At 64.7% G+C, this 11030-nt stretch overlaps 2 protein-coding genes across 2 annotated transcripts; one reads left to right on the top strand and one right to left on the bottom strand.

Moving 5' to 3' along the window:
* The first annotated feature begins 61 nt into the window (after positions 1–61).
* Positions 62–957, top strand: LOC121070615 (antigen WC1.1-like). The gene is made up of 3 exons (XM_040557999.1): positions 62–313; positions 392–649; positions 794–957. The coding sequence occupies exons 1-3, from the start codon at positions 73–75 to the stop codon at positions 955–957; spliced, it is 663 nt and encodes a 220-aa protein (XP_040413933.1). The 5' UTR covers positions 62–72.
* Positions 958–4441: 3484 nt separating this feature from the next.
* LOC121071719 (antigen WC1.1-like) lies at positions 4442–8534 on the bottom strand. The gene is made up of 12 exons (XM_040560301.1): positions 8482–8534; positions 8037–8357; positions 7646–7960; positions 7266–7568; positions 6845–7165; positions 6453–6767; positions 6074–6382; positions 5631–5972; positions 5370–5516; positions 5196–5291; positions 5030–5116; positions 4442–4884 (listed from the first exon to the last, which is right to left on the bottom strand). The coding sequence occupies exons 1-12, from the start codon at positions 8531–8533 to the stop codon at positions 4721–4723; spliced, it is 2772 nt and encodes a 923-aa protein (XP_040416235.1). The 5' UTR covers position 8534; the 3' UTR covers positions 4442–4720.
* Between the last annotated feature and the right edge of the window lie 2496 nt (positions 8535–11030).

Here is an 11030-nt window from a genome sequence, read left to right as displayed (position 1 = left end):
TCACGTGTGACGAGGACACCGAGGGCACAAGCGGGGCCACCACAACTGCAGGTAGCAGCTGCCGGCACGGGGATGCTTGCACAGGTGGCTCTGTCCATGCCCACTGCCCCCTGCCCCTGCTGCCGTGCGGATCCCGGCCTCACACTGCCCCTCGCCATCCCTGCAGGTGTCACCAGCAGCGTTGCCCCACTGACAGCAGTGTCGGGGAGCGTGCCGGTGCCCACGGTCCTGTGCGTGCTCCTGGGGACGTTGCTGGGCCTGGCCCTGGCAGCCCTGGCTGTGCAGGCACACCGCGCACGGGTGCGACGCCGAGGTGGGCGCCGCTTTGGGAGTCTCCATGGGGCTGTGGGGAACAGTGGATTATGCCGTTGCAACGTGTACTTCCTTACAGACCCCGTCAAAGCCACGGACGCTGGCTCTGAGGCCGTGTATGAGGAGCTGGATTACAGCCTGATGCCCGAGTACCAGGAGGTGCCCAGCCGCACAGGTGGGAGCACGGTCGTCCCTGGGGCCTGGGGCTGTCCAACCCCTGGCCGAGCACTCAGTGCCCCATTCTGCACCGCAGGCTCCCTATCCAAGGGCTCAGGCATGAAGCTGCAAGAAGAGAACTGGGATAGCAACAAGGAGAGCAACCCGAGGGAGGTCCCAGGTAGGGAAAGGGGCACTCAGCAGGGACTGGAAGGCACAGGGGACCAAGGAGAGGGGCTGTGGCCGAGCAGTGGTGCTGGGGAGCTGAGGGGACATGGCCCTTGCGGTTGCGTCCTCAGCCCCGGTCCCTCAATGCCTGGTGCAGTCCCCACAGCCCAGCCTGGGCACAGCCCCCCGGATGGCTACGACGATGCTGCAGCTGTGCCAGAGGAGCTCCTGGCTCCCCACGGCGGTGACGCCCCAGAGCAGCCCCACAGGGACACGGGCTATGACGACGTTGACGTCAGCACTCTGAGGACAGCACCGTGAGGAGGCCCTGGGGACACAGCTGCAAGAGGGGGCTCCGGCCCCAGGGAGGAGTGGCCGTGCCCATGGGGGGGCACCCATCCCTGCCCAGCCCTCAGCACACTGCAGAAACGGCTCCATCAGCCCACCCGCACCCGTTGCCCAAGGTCACGCCACGGTCCTTGAGAAGTTTTTCAGCATGGCCTTTCCCTGCACAGCGCTCTTTCCGATTAAAGCCCCCAAGTGCTTGGAACCTCGCTCCCAGCACCGGTGCCTCTCTCTCTCCTGGGTCCATCGTCTGTCCCTCGGGGCCACGGGGCAGAGCTGGGCCCGCAGGTACATCCTTATGGCTCTGGGCATGCAGGAAGGACAGGGAAGAGCCCAGGGCCTGGCCCTGGGGCATTCCTTTGGCCCCAGAACTGCACGCTATCCCCAACAGGAGAACAGGCTGAGGGAAGGGCACGGCGCATCTCAGGGACGCTTCCCCTGCCCCAGTCTGCCACCTCCCAGTGAAAGGTGAGGGGATCGAATGCACCCTCAGCAAGCCAGCAGAGGTCATCAAGGTGGGCAGGAGTGTTGATGTGCCTGAGGGCAGGAAGGCTCTGCAGAGGGACCTGGATAGGCTGGACCGATGGGCCTAGGCCAACTGTACGAGGTTCAACAAGGCCAATGCCGCATCCTGCACTTGGGGCACAACAACCCCATGCAAGGCTGCAGGCTGGGGGCAGAGTAGCTGGAAAGCTGCCCGGCGGGAAGGGAGCTGGGGGAATTGGTGGGCAGGCGGCTGAACAGGAGCCAGCGGTGTGCTGACGTGGCCAAGAGGGCCAACAGCCTCCTGGCTAGTATCAGAAATAGAGTGGCCAGCGGGGCGAGGCAAATGATTGTCCCCCTGTACTCAGCCCTGTTGAGGCTACACTTTGAGTACTGCGTTCAACTCTAGGGCCCCACTACAGGAAGGACATGGACCTATTAGAACAGAATTTTCTTATTAGTGCACTGCGAGTAGTTTCTGAAAGCAAAACCTGTCCCAGCAAAATAGGCAACAGCATTCGCCTGTCCTTGTCCTTCCTGGACCAGACAGCAACCTGCTAAACCTCAGGATACGTGGTGGTTAAGAAGCTAGTAGTGAGCTGTTTCTTTATGGGTTTTGCTTCTTCCTTTCCTCAGATGATGGTTGTGATTGGTAATTTCCAGCACAGCTGCTTGAGTTGGCGCAGGTTGCTGTCGTTTAACCCAGCAGGCAGCTGAGTACCACAGAGCCCTTCACTGGCTCCCCTCCCCTGCCCAAGTGGGATGGGGAAGAGAATTGAGGAAAAAAAAAAAAAACAACTTTAAACTCATGGGTTACTGTCATGAGACAGTCAAGTAGAACAGAAAGTGAAGGGAAAATAATAATGATGATAGCAGTAAATAAATAAGTATATAGATTTGAAACAAGTGGTGCACAGTGCAATTGCTCACCATGCTCTGACCGATGCCAGCCTGTCCCCAGGCAGCACTCCCCCCCCAGCCCACCCCCTCCGTTTTTATTGTTCAGGATGATGCCACATAGGATGCAGTGTCCCTTTGGCCGGTTTGGCTCACCCGATGTGTTTGGGAGAAGAGCCGGACCCCCACCTCCCTACAACGTCCTTTAAGGTATTTCAAGAGCATGATAAGGTCACCCCTGAGACTCCTTTTATCCAGGCTAAATTATCCCACTCAGCTGCTTCTCATAAAACTTGTTCTCTAGACACTTCAACAGCTTCGCCGCCCTTCTTTGGACACACTCCAGCACCTGCCTGTCCTTCTTGTAGTGAGGGGCACAAAACTGAACACAGTTTTCAAGTTCCAGCCTCTCCAGGGCTGAGTAGAAGGCAACAATCACTTCCCTTGCTCTCTTGGTCATACCAGTTCTGATACAAGCCAATATGCTGTTGGCCCTCTCACTTTGGAGATGCCACAGCACTGCCCAGAGCCGAGTTGTTTCTGAGGATCTCCCGTCAGCTTGGAGGAGCACGAGTTTGTCACTGCCTGGATTTGATCCTCCACCATTTGCCACAAGTGGCAAAACACTTAGGTTCTTCTTGCTGCTGTGCAGCACTCAGCGCATTCTTGCCAGTGGGGGCAAAGCTAAGCATGGCTACAATGACACTACGCTGCGCGCCGTTGTTTCTACTGGTCCCCACATCCAAGGAGGCTGCAGTTCCCTCGCAAACAAAGGAGAGGGAAGGCTTCTGGCTGTGAGCCTGGCCGAGGCCCCGGCAGGATGTAGCTCCATCCCGCGCAACACAGGAGTGCCTCAGCCCCCTGCGCCAGGGAGCTGAGGAGAGGTCTTTTTGGCTCAGCCTCTCCGTGCCCATCAGGAGGCCCCAGGGCTGGGCTCCCCAGTGGTGCGCGGCGTGCCCCCTGGGCCCGCTGGTGCCACTGGGTGCCCCCGTCCTGCTGCTGGGCCAGGCCCGGGCACAGCACCTGCCTGCTGATTGGATGCTCACGGGGTACCCGGCTGTGGCCCCTCTGTGCCGGCTGGCCGTGCCCTGGGCGGGTGGTGCTGGGGGTGCTGGGGAAGGGGAAGCATCCCTGTGACGTGACGTGCCCTTCCGTCTGCCTGTTCATGCAGCCTAAACCACATGAAGTTTAACAAGAGCAAGTGCCGGGTCCTGCACCTGGGACGGGGCAACCCTGGCTGTATGTACAGACTGGAGGACCAGATGCTGGACAGCAGCCCCGCAGAGAGGGATCTGGGGGTTGTGGTTGACAGCAAGTTGAATATGAGCCAGGAGTGTGCCCTGGCAGCCAGGAAGGCCAACCGTATCCTGGGGTGCATCAAGCACGGCATTGCTAGTCGGTTGAGGATTGTGATTGTCCCGCTCTACTCTGCACTGTGCGGCCTCACCTTGAGTTGAGGTGTGGCCTCAACAGGGCTGAGTACAGGGGGACAATCATTTGCCTCGCCCCGCTGGCCACGCTATTTCTGATACTAGCCAGGAGGCTGTTGGCCCTCTTGGCCACGTCAGCACACCGCTGGCTCCTGTTCAGCCGCCTGCCCACCAATTCCCCCAGCTCCCTTCCCGCCGGGCAGCTTTCCAGCCACTCTGCCCCCAGCCTGCAGCCTTGCATGGGGTTGTTGTGCCCCAAGTGCAGGACGCGGCATTGGCCTTGTTGAACCTCGTACAGTTGGCCTAGGCCCATCGGTCCAGCCTATCCAGGTCCCTCTGCAGAGCCTTCCTGCCCTCAGGCACATCAACACTCCTGCCCACCTTGGTGACCTCTGCCAGCTTGCTGAGGGTGCACGCGATCTCCTCGCCGCGCCCCGGGCGTGTGGCGCTGGGGGTGCTGGGGCAGGGGAAGTGTCCCTGGGAAGCGCCGTGCCCTTCCCTCAGCCTGTTCTCCTGTTGGGGAGAGCGTGCAGCTCTGCGGCCAAAGGAAGGCCCCGGGGCCGAGCCCTGGGCTCTTCCCCGTCCTTCCTGCGTGCGCAGAGCAATGGGGACGTGCCTGCGGGCCTCAGCTCTGCCCCGTGGCCCCGAGGGACAGACGATGGACCCAGGAGAGAGAGAGGCGCCGGTGATGGGAGCGAGGTTCCAAGCACTTGGGGGCTTTAATCGGAAAGAGCGCTGTGCAGGGAAAGGCCATGCTGAAAAACTTCACAAGGACCCTGGCGTGACCTTGGCCAACGGGTGTGGGCGGGCCGATGGAGCCGTTTCTGCAGTGTGCTGAGGGCTGGGCAGGGACGGGTGCCCCCCCAGGGGCACGGCCACCCCTCCCTGTGGCCGGAGCCCCCTCTTGCAGCTGTGTCCCCAGGGCCTCCTCACGGTGCTGTCCTCAGGGTGCTGACATCAACGTCGTCATAGCCCGTGTCCCCGTGGGGCTGCGCCGGGACGTCCCCGCCATGGGGAGCCGTGAGCTTCTCCGGCACGGCCGCAGCATCGTCGTAGCCATCCGGGGGGCCGTGCCCAGGCTGGGCTGGGGGGGCTTCGCCAGGCATGGAGGGACCGGGGCTGAGGACGCAGCCGCAAGGGCCACGTCCCCTCAGCTCCCCAGTACCACTGCTCAGCCATGACCCTTCTCCTTGGGTCCCCTGTGCCTTCCAGTCCCTGCCGAGTTCCCCTTCCCCTACCTGGGGTTGCGCTGGGGTTGCTCTCCTCCTTGTAACCATCCCAGTTATCATCATCCAGCTTCGTGCCTGAGCCCTTGGATAGGGAGCCTGCGGTGGAGAATGGGGTACTGGGTGCAAAGCCACGGATGGGGAAAGCCCCAGGCCCCAGGGACGACCATGCTCCCACCTGTGCGGCTGGGCACCTCCTGGTACTCGGGCATCAGGCTGTAATCCAGCTCCTCATACACGGCCTCAGAGCCAGCGTCCGTGGCTTTGACGGGGTCTGTAAGGAAGTGCACGTTGCAACGGCATGATCCACTGTTCCCCACAGCCCCATGGAGACTCCCAAAGCGGCGCCCACCTCGGCGTCGCACCCGTGCGCGGTGTGCCTGCACAGCCAGGGCTGCCAGGGCCAGGCCCAGCAACGTCCCCAGGAGCACGCACAGGACCGTGGGCACCGGCATGCTCCCCGACACTGCTGTCAGTGGGGCAACGCTGCTGGTGACACCTGCAGGGATGGCGAGGGGCAGTGTGAGGCCGGGATCCGCACAGCAGCAGGGGCAGGGGGTATGGGCATGGACACAGCCACCTGTGCAATCATCCCCAGGCTGACAGCTGCTACCTGCAGTTGTGGTGGCCCCGCTCGTGCCCTCGGTGTCCTCGTCACAGGCGATGTGGGTGACCCCGGCAGGGCCGCAGGACTGCAGGTGCCAGGGCGCCGAGGGGCAGCGCCAGAGCGAGGGGGCCCCCTCCTGGCATTGCACCCAGCCCAGCCAGGCGGGGACAGAGCCCTGTGCGGGGACGGCCTCCAGCCTCCCCCCGGTGCCACAGCCCAGCTGGCGGCAGACAACGGCAGCTGTGGCGGGGCTGGTGTCGTTGGCGCACACGCGGCCCCACGTCCCCTCGCGCAGCACCTCCAGGTGCCCGCTGCAGCTGCTGCTGCCCCCCGCCAGACGCAGCAGCCCTGCAACAACAGGGGACAGCGGGGTCACGGCACCTCACGGGGCAGCGCGCACCCCACGGGCAGTGGGGACTGCTCCCCAGCTCAGGGATCACAGTGCTCACCTGAGCACACGGCACCGGCACCACCGCCCCGGCGGCAGCCACGCCGTGCTGGGGCTGGGCAGTCCCAGACAGCCGCCTCCGTCCCCGAGCAGCCCCCGGCACCCGGCCACAACGTCCCCACGCCGGGCCCGAAGCGCTCAGAGCCGGGCGCCTCCAGGGCCCGTCCGCACCCCAGCTGGCGGCACACGACGTCGGCATCTGGCAGGTCCCAGGCGTCCTGGCAGACGGTGCCCCAGGTGCCCTCGGTGTACACCTCCACCCTGCCGGCGCAGCGCCCGGGGCCGCCCGCCAGCCTCAGCCGCCGGCTGCCTGCACGGGAGGGCCAGGATGGGGCTGGGGGCACCCGCTGGGCACCCGCGGCCCTTCCCGGCGCACTCACCTGAGCAGGCAACGGCCGCCTCTGTGGGGCTGTGGCTGGGTGCTGCGGCAGGCCCCGAGGCGTTGCACTGCGCCAGGCGCTCCTCGGTGCCAGCACACCGCAGCTCCTGCAGCTCCACAGGGCCCAAGCTGGCGGCCGGCACAGCGTAGACCTTCTCTGGCACACCGCAGCCCAGCTGCCGGCAAGCCACGGAGGCAGCTCGGTCATCCCACGGCCCCGCAGTCACACGGGCCCAGTCCCCGGGGCTTGTGGCCACCTCCAGCCGCCCGTCGCACCGGCTCTCCCCGTCCAGCAGCCGCAGGGGCTCAGTGGTGCCTGCAAGAGCCCGGCCATGCCGTGGGGACAGGCACTGCTCCCCGCCTGCCACGGGTCCCCACGTCCCCTGCACCCACCTGAGCAGTTGACGGCGGCGGCATGGCCAGGGGGGCAGGCGGGCTCCCCCAGCACCGCCACGGGGCACTCGCCCGGGTGCCGCTCGCTCCCGCTGCAGCTCAGGGCATCGCGCCGCAGCGGCCCCGTCGCCGTGCCCGTCCCGAAATGGCCTCCTGGGGGCAGGGAGGCGGCGGGGCCGCAGCCCAGGTGGCGGCACAGGACATGGGCGTCGGGCAGGTCCCAGGCGGTGGCACACAGGGGTCCCCATGTCCCCTGCGCCTCCACCTCCACCCGCCCGGCGCAGCCCGAGCCGCCATCCGCCAAACGGAAACCGGTGTAGGCTGCGGCGCAGAGAGGGCGCTGGGGGGGCAGCACAGCAGGGACCCACTGGGCACCCCACTCTGCAAGGGTCCACCCCAGCCCCCCAGCCCCAGCACTTACGTGAGCAGACGATAGAAGCGGGGCCAGCACAGGACTGGCCGTGGGTTGGCCTCCGGGCGCAGTTGGCGAGGAGTGGCTCGCTGCCGTTGCACTCAAAGGCGCCGTCCCAGAGCGGCCCCGTTGCTGCCCCAAAATGGCCGGCACCGGGGACGGCCACTGCCGTGCCGCAGCCCAGCTCCCTGCAGACCACCTGGGCGGCCTTGAGGTCCACGTGGCCGTGGCAGACGGTGGCCCAGGTCCGGCCCTGCCGCACCTCCAGCCGCCCCGAGCAGGCGCCGTCCCCTCCAGCCAGACGGGAGAACCCTGCCGGGAGAGGAGGGCTCCTGAGGGGGATGCGGACGATGGGGCTCCCTGCAGCACCGCATGTCCCCAGCTCTCACCTTGGCAGACTACAGCAGTGTCGTAGGCATGAGGGGCATTGTAGGGTCCCCAGCCTTGAATCTTGCAGTCCCAGAGGGCCTTCTCAGCCCCATGGCAGTCAACAACCGCCAAGCTGATAGAACCTTCTGCTTGGCCAAAGAGGGAGCTGTGGTAGGCACCAAGAGCCGAGCCGCAGCCCATCTGCTGGCACACCACCTCGGCGTCCTCCATGTCCCAGGCATTGTCCGCCACCGTGCCCCAGCGTCCCCGCAGCTTCACCTCCACTCTCCCCTCACAGGGTCCCCTGCCAGCCGCCAGCCGCAGCTCCACCGCCTCTGTACCAGGCACCAACCTCAGTCCAGTCCTGGGGGGTCCTGGCATAGCTTCCCCAGCACCACCACCCCACCTCACCTGTGCAGGTCACCCCCACGTCCCACTCGTGGCCACAGAAGTGCTGGCCCCAGCCGAAGTTCGGGCATTCCTCCAAGGTGGCTTCTGTCCCAAGGCAGAAGAAGGGATGCAGCCAGATGCGTCCCTTGCCCTGCCCAAACGGGGCGTACGGGGATGCCCGGGCCACCGCACCGCAGCCCAGCTGACGGCACACCACGCCAGCGCCCTGGTGGTCCCAGTCGAAGTCGTAGCTGCAGACGGAGCCCCACTCGCCCTCGTGCTTCACCTCCACCCGGCCGGCGCAGCGCCCGCCGCCATCCACCAGCCGCAGCTCCCCGCTGCCTGCGGGCAACCCCAGGGACCTTGCTGAGCCCGGGGGGTGCCTGCCCCACGGCTGCTCCCTGCCCCACCGCTTGCCCACTGCCCCACGGCCAGCCCCTGCCCCACGGCCAGCCCCACCACTCACCCCCGCAGAGCTGCACGCAGAGGAGCAGCCCCAGTGCCCTGGCAGGCACCATCCTGACCCCAGTGCCCGACGCAGCCCCGCAGCAGGGAGGGGGATATATAGGCAGCCCCCGCTGGCAGGAGCCAATGGGGGCGGCGGAGGCACCTTGTGAGCCGCTATCAGGAGGGTTATCTGCTGCCTGCCGGGGCCCAGCCTCCAATAACCTGCTCCGTGCCCAAATATGAGACTCGGCTCTGCTTCTGGCGTCACGCACCCCCCCGCCTCCCCACTGGGGCTCAGCACCCAAATGTCCCCGAGGGGAGCCAGCCTGCCTGGCGCCCGTGTCCCCCTGAGCTGGGGTTGGGGATGTGCCCGAGGAGAGCAGTTCGCCAAGGTGACAGGCTTATCCCCACAATGGGGTCCTCCCTCAGCACCTCAGTGCCCAGACTTTGTCGGGGGGTGGCTTGACCCACCTGGAACAAGCCTGGGGGTCACTGGGGAGAATCTGTTCCCTGTGCTGGCCTTGACACGTGCAGGAGGTACATCTCCAGCCCCTTGCAGCGGCCGGTGGCACAGGGCACAAGGGGGACGGTTTCCCCTCCTTAGGGAGCCAGCTTCAGCATCGACCGCACGCAGCTGCTGGGCCACCTGCACTGCTGGCGATAGCATCGTGGCTTTGTGCAGCAGCAGGGATGCTACCAACGGGGCTTGGAGCCGAAGATGAGACCTAGGGACCTGCACGGTTACTTGGGGACTGAGCTTCAGCATTGATAGCAGACAGTCCATGTGCTACTTGCGCTGGGGGCAGAAAGAAGGAGCCCCAAAGTGGGAGGAGGAGGACGAGGAGCAGGAGGAGGAGGAGCAGGAGGAGGAGGAGCAGGAGGAGGAGGAGGAGGAGGATGAGGAGAAGGAGGAGGAGGAGGAGGTGGAGGCGGCAGCCTGACCCTAGCAGCAGGCACAGGGACAGCCACAGAGCGCAGCTTGGTGCGGGGGGGTCCAGCTGCTGTGGGGCCAGCACAGAAGCCCCCAGCTGTAGAAGGGGCCAGGAGCAGGGGCCCGGCCCTCCCTGCCCCTGTCCCTGTGTGCAGCCCGGTGCTGGGGCGGGAGGAAGTGTGTGCCGGATGCGCAGGCGCCTCTCAAAAGCGAAGCCTGCCAGTACGCAGGGCCGGGACACAGGGCATTGCCCTTCTGGCGCAGCCCCGCTGCAGGAGGAGCGCGTGGCGGCACGGCTCGCTGGGGACTGGGGCCTCCTGGGTCCACGGCTGCAGGGCCGGGCTCTGCCAAGGGGCTGTGGCTCCGGGCTGCTCAGAAAGCCCCGGGCTGGGCTTCAGCCCACAGGACCTTGCCATGCCGGCAAGCTGGGCGCCCAGCCCCAAACCCCCTGGTGGGGAGGTCAGCCCCAGGAGCAGAGTGGGAAGTGGCCACCCCAGCCTGGGGACCAGGCCCAGGGGACGTCCTCGGGGTGCCAGATCAGTGCTGCTCTCCCCCCCCCAGCTCCACCCTCTCTCGCTTTCTGCCCCAGGCAGCTCCACCTCCAGCCATGGGCAACCAGGGCAGGAAGATAGGACAGGCTGCAGCGAGCAGGCGCAGGCCTCGGCCCATGGAGAGCTGCTGGGCCCCGCTTCACGCACCACCTGCCCTTTCATGCCCTCTGTTTTATTTATTTATTTATTTATTTTTCTGAGTTCTCTTCCCCATCCCACTTGGGCAGGGGAGGGGAGCCAGTGAAGGGCTCTGTGGTACTCAGCTGCCTGCTGGGTTAAACGACAGCAACCTGTGCCAACTCAAGCAGCTGTGCTGGAAATTACCAATCACAACCATCATCTGAGGAAAGGAAGAAGCAAAACCCATAAAGAAACAGCTCACTACTAGCTTCTTAACCACCACGTATCCTGAGGTTTAGCAGGTTGCTGTCTGGTCCAGGAAGGACAAGGACAGGCGAATGCTGTTGCCTATTTTGCTGGGACAGGTTTTGCTTTCAGAAACTACTCGCAGTGCACTAATGAGAAAAGCAGAGCTGTGAAGAGCATTTTTGAAGGCTGCTTTCCGTATCAGGGCATATGATCTGATAGGCAGTGTGCTTCCACAGAGTGAATTCAGTGCTTAAACAGATTAACTGCAGCTATTTGATGTTGCTTGTACCTGCGGTCGCTGGGGCAGGGACTCCTGTTTTCTCTTACTGACTCCTCTGCAGAAGCCTGCAATGCTCCAGCAGCAGCAGAGCAACCATCCTCAAGGCAGCAGCTCATGAATGCTACAAGCTGCCAGCCTGTGCAGGGGGCTCCTTCCCGGCCTCCTGTCGGGCCGTTCTCGGCAGTCCCAAAGACCTCCCTGTGCACGCAGGAGGCGCGCAGGATCTGCCTTCGCTGTTGTGCTCTGCTCCTGCAGACACTGGAGGGGTCTGACAGCTCTCGTGCTCGCTCTCACTCTCTCTCCATGAACACAAGAGAAGAGCCCATGTGCAGCACAGGCACGCAGGCAGCCAGCTGCAGGGACACAATGAAGCAGAGTGGGGCCATCAAGGCCCCTGCAGACGGGGTAGGAACCAGACTCTTTGCTGCTCCTGGCCT

Source organism: Cygnus olor, chromosome 5 (assembly GCF_009769625.2).
Source record: "Cygnus olor isolate bCygOlo1 chromosome 5, bCygOlo1.pri.v2, whole genome shotgun sequence".
Lineage (NCBI taxonomy): Eukaryota > Metazoa > Chordata > Aves > Anseriformes > Anatidae > Cygnus > Cygnus olor.
The sequence above is the reverse complement of the archived record's forward strand: the minus strand, read 5'-3'. Positions and strand labels throughout refer to the sequence as shown.

Coding starts and splice junctions, on each gene's coding strand:
- LOC121070615 (XM_040557999.1), top strand. CDS start 73: ATGCTTGCACAGGTGGCTCTGTCCATGCCCACTGCCCCCTGCCCCTGC. Junction 314..391: donor CGCACGGGTGCGACGCCGAG/GTGGGCGCCGCT, acceptor ACTTCCTTACAG/ACCCCGTCAAAGCCACGGAC. Junction 650..793: donor CAACCCGAGGGAGGTCCCAG/GTAGGGAAAGGG, acceptor TGCCTGGTGCAG/TCCCCACAGCCCAGCCTGGG.
- LOC121071719 (XM_040560301.1), bottom strand. CDS start 8,533: ATGGTGCCTGCCAGGGCACTGGGGCTGCTCCTCTGCGTGCAGCTCTGC. Junction 7,569..7,645: donor CACTGCTGTAGTCTGCCAAG/GTGAGAGCTGGG, acceptor CTCTCCCGGCAG/GGTTCTCCCGTCTGGCTGGA. Junction 7,166..7,265: donor CGCTTCTATCGTCTGCTCAC/GTAAGTGCTGGG, acceptor TCTGCGCCGCAG/CCTACACCGGTTTCCGTTTG.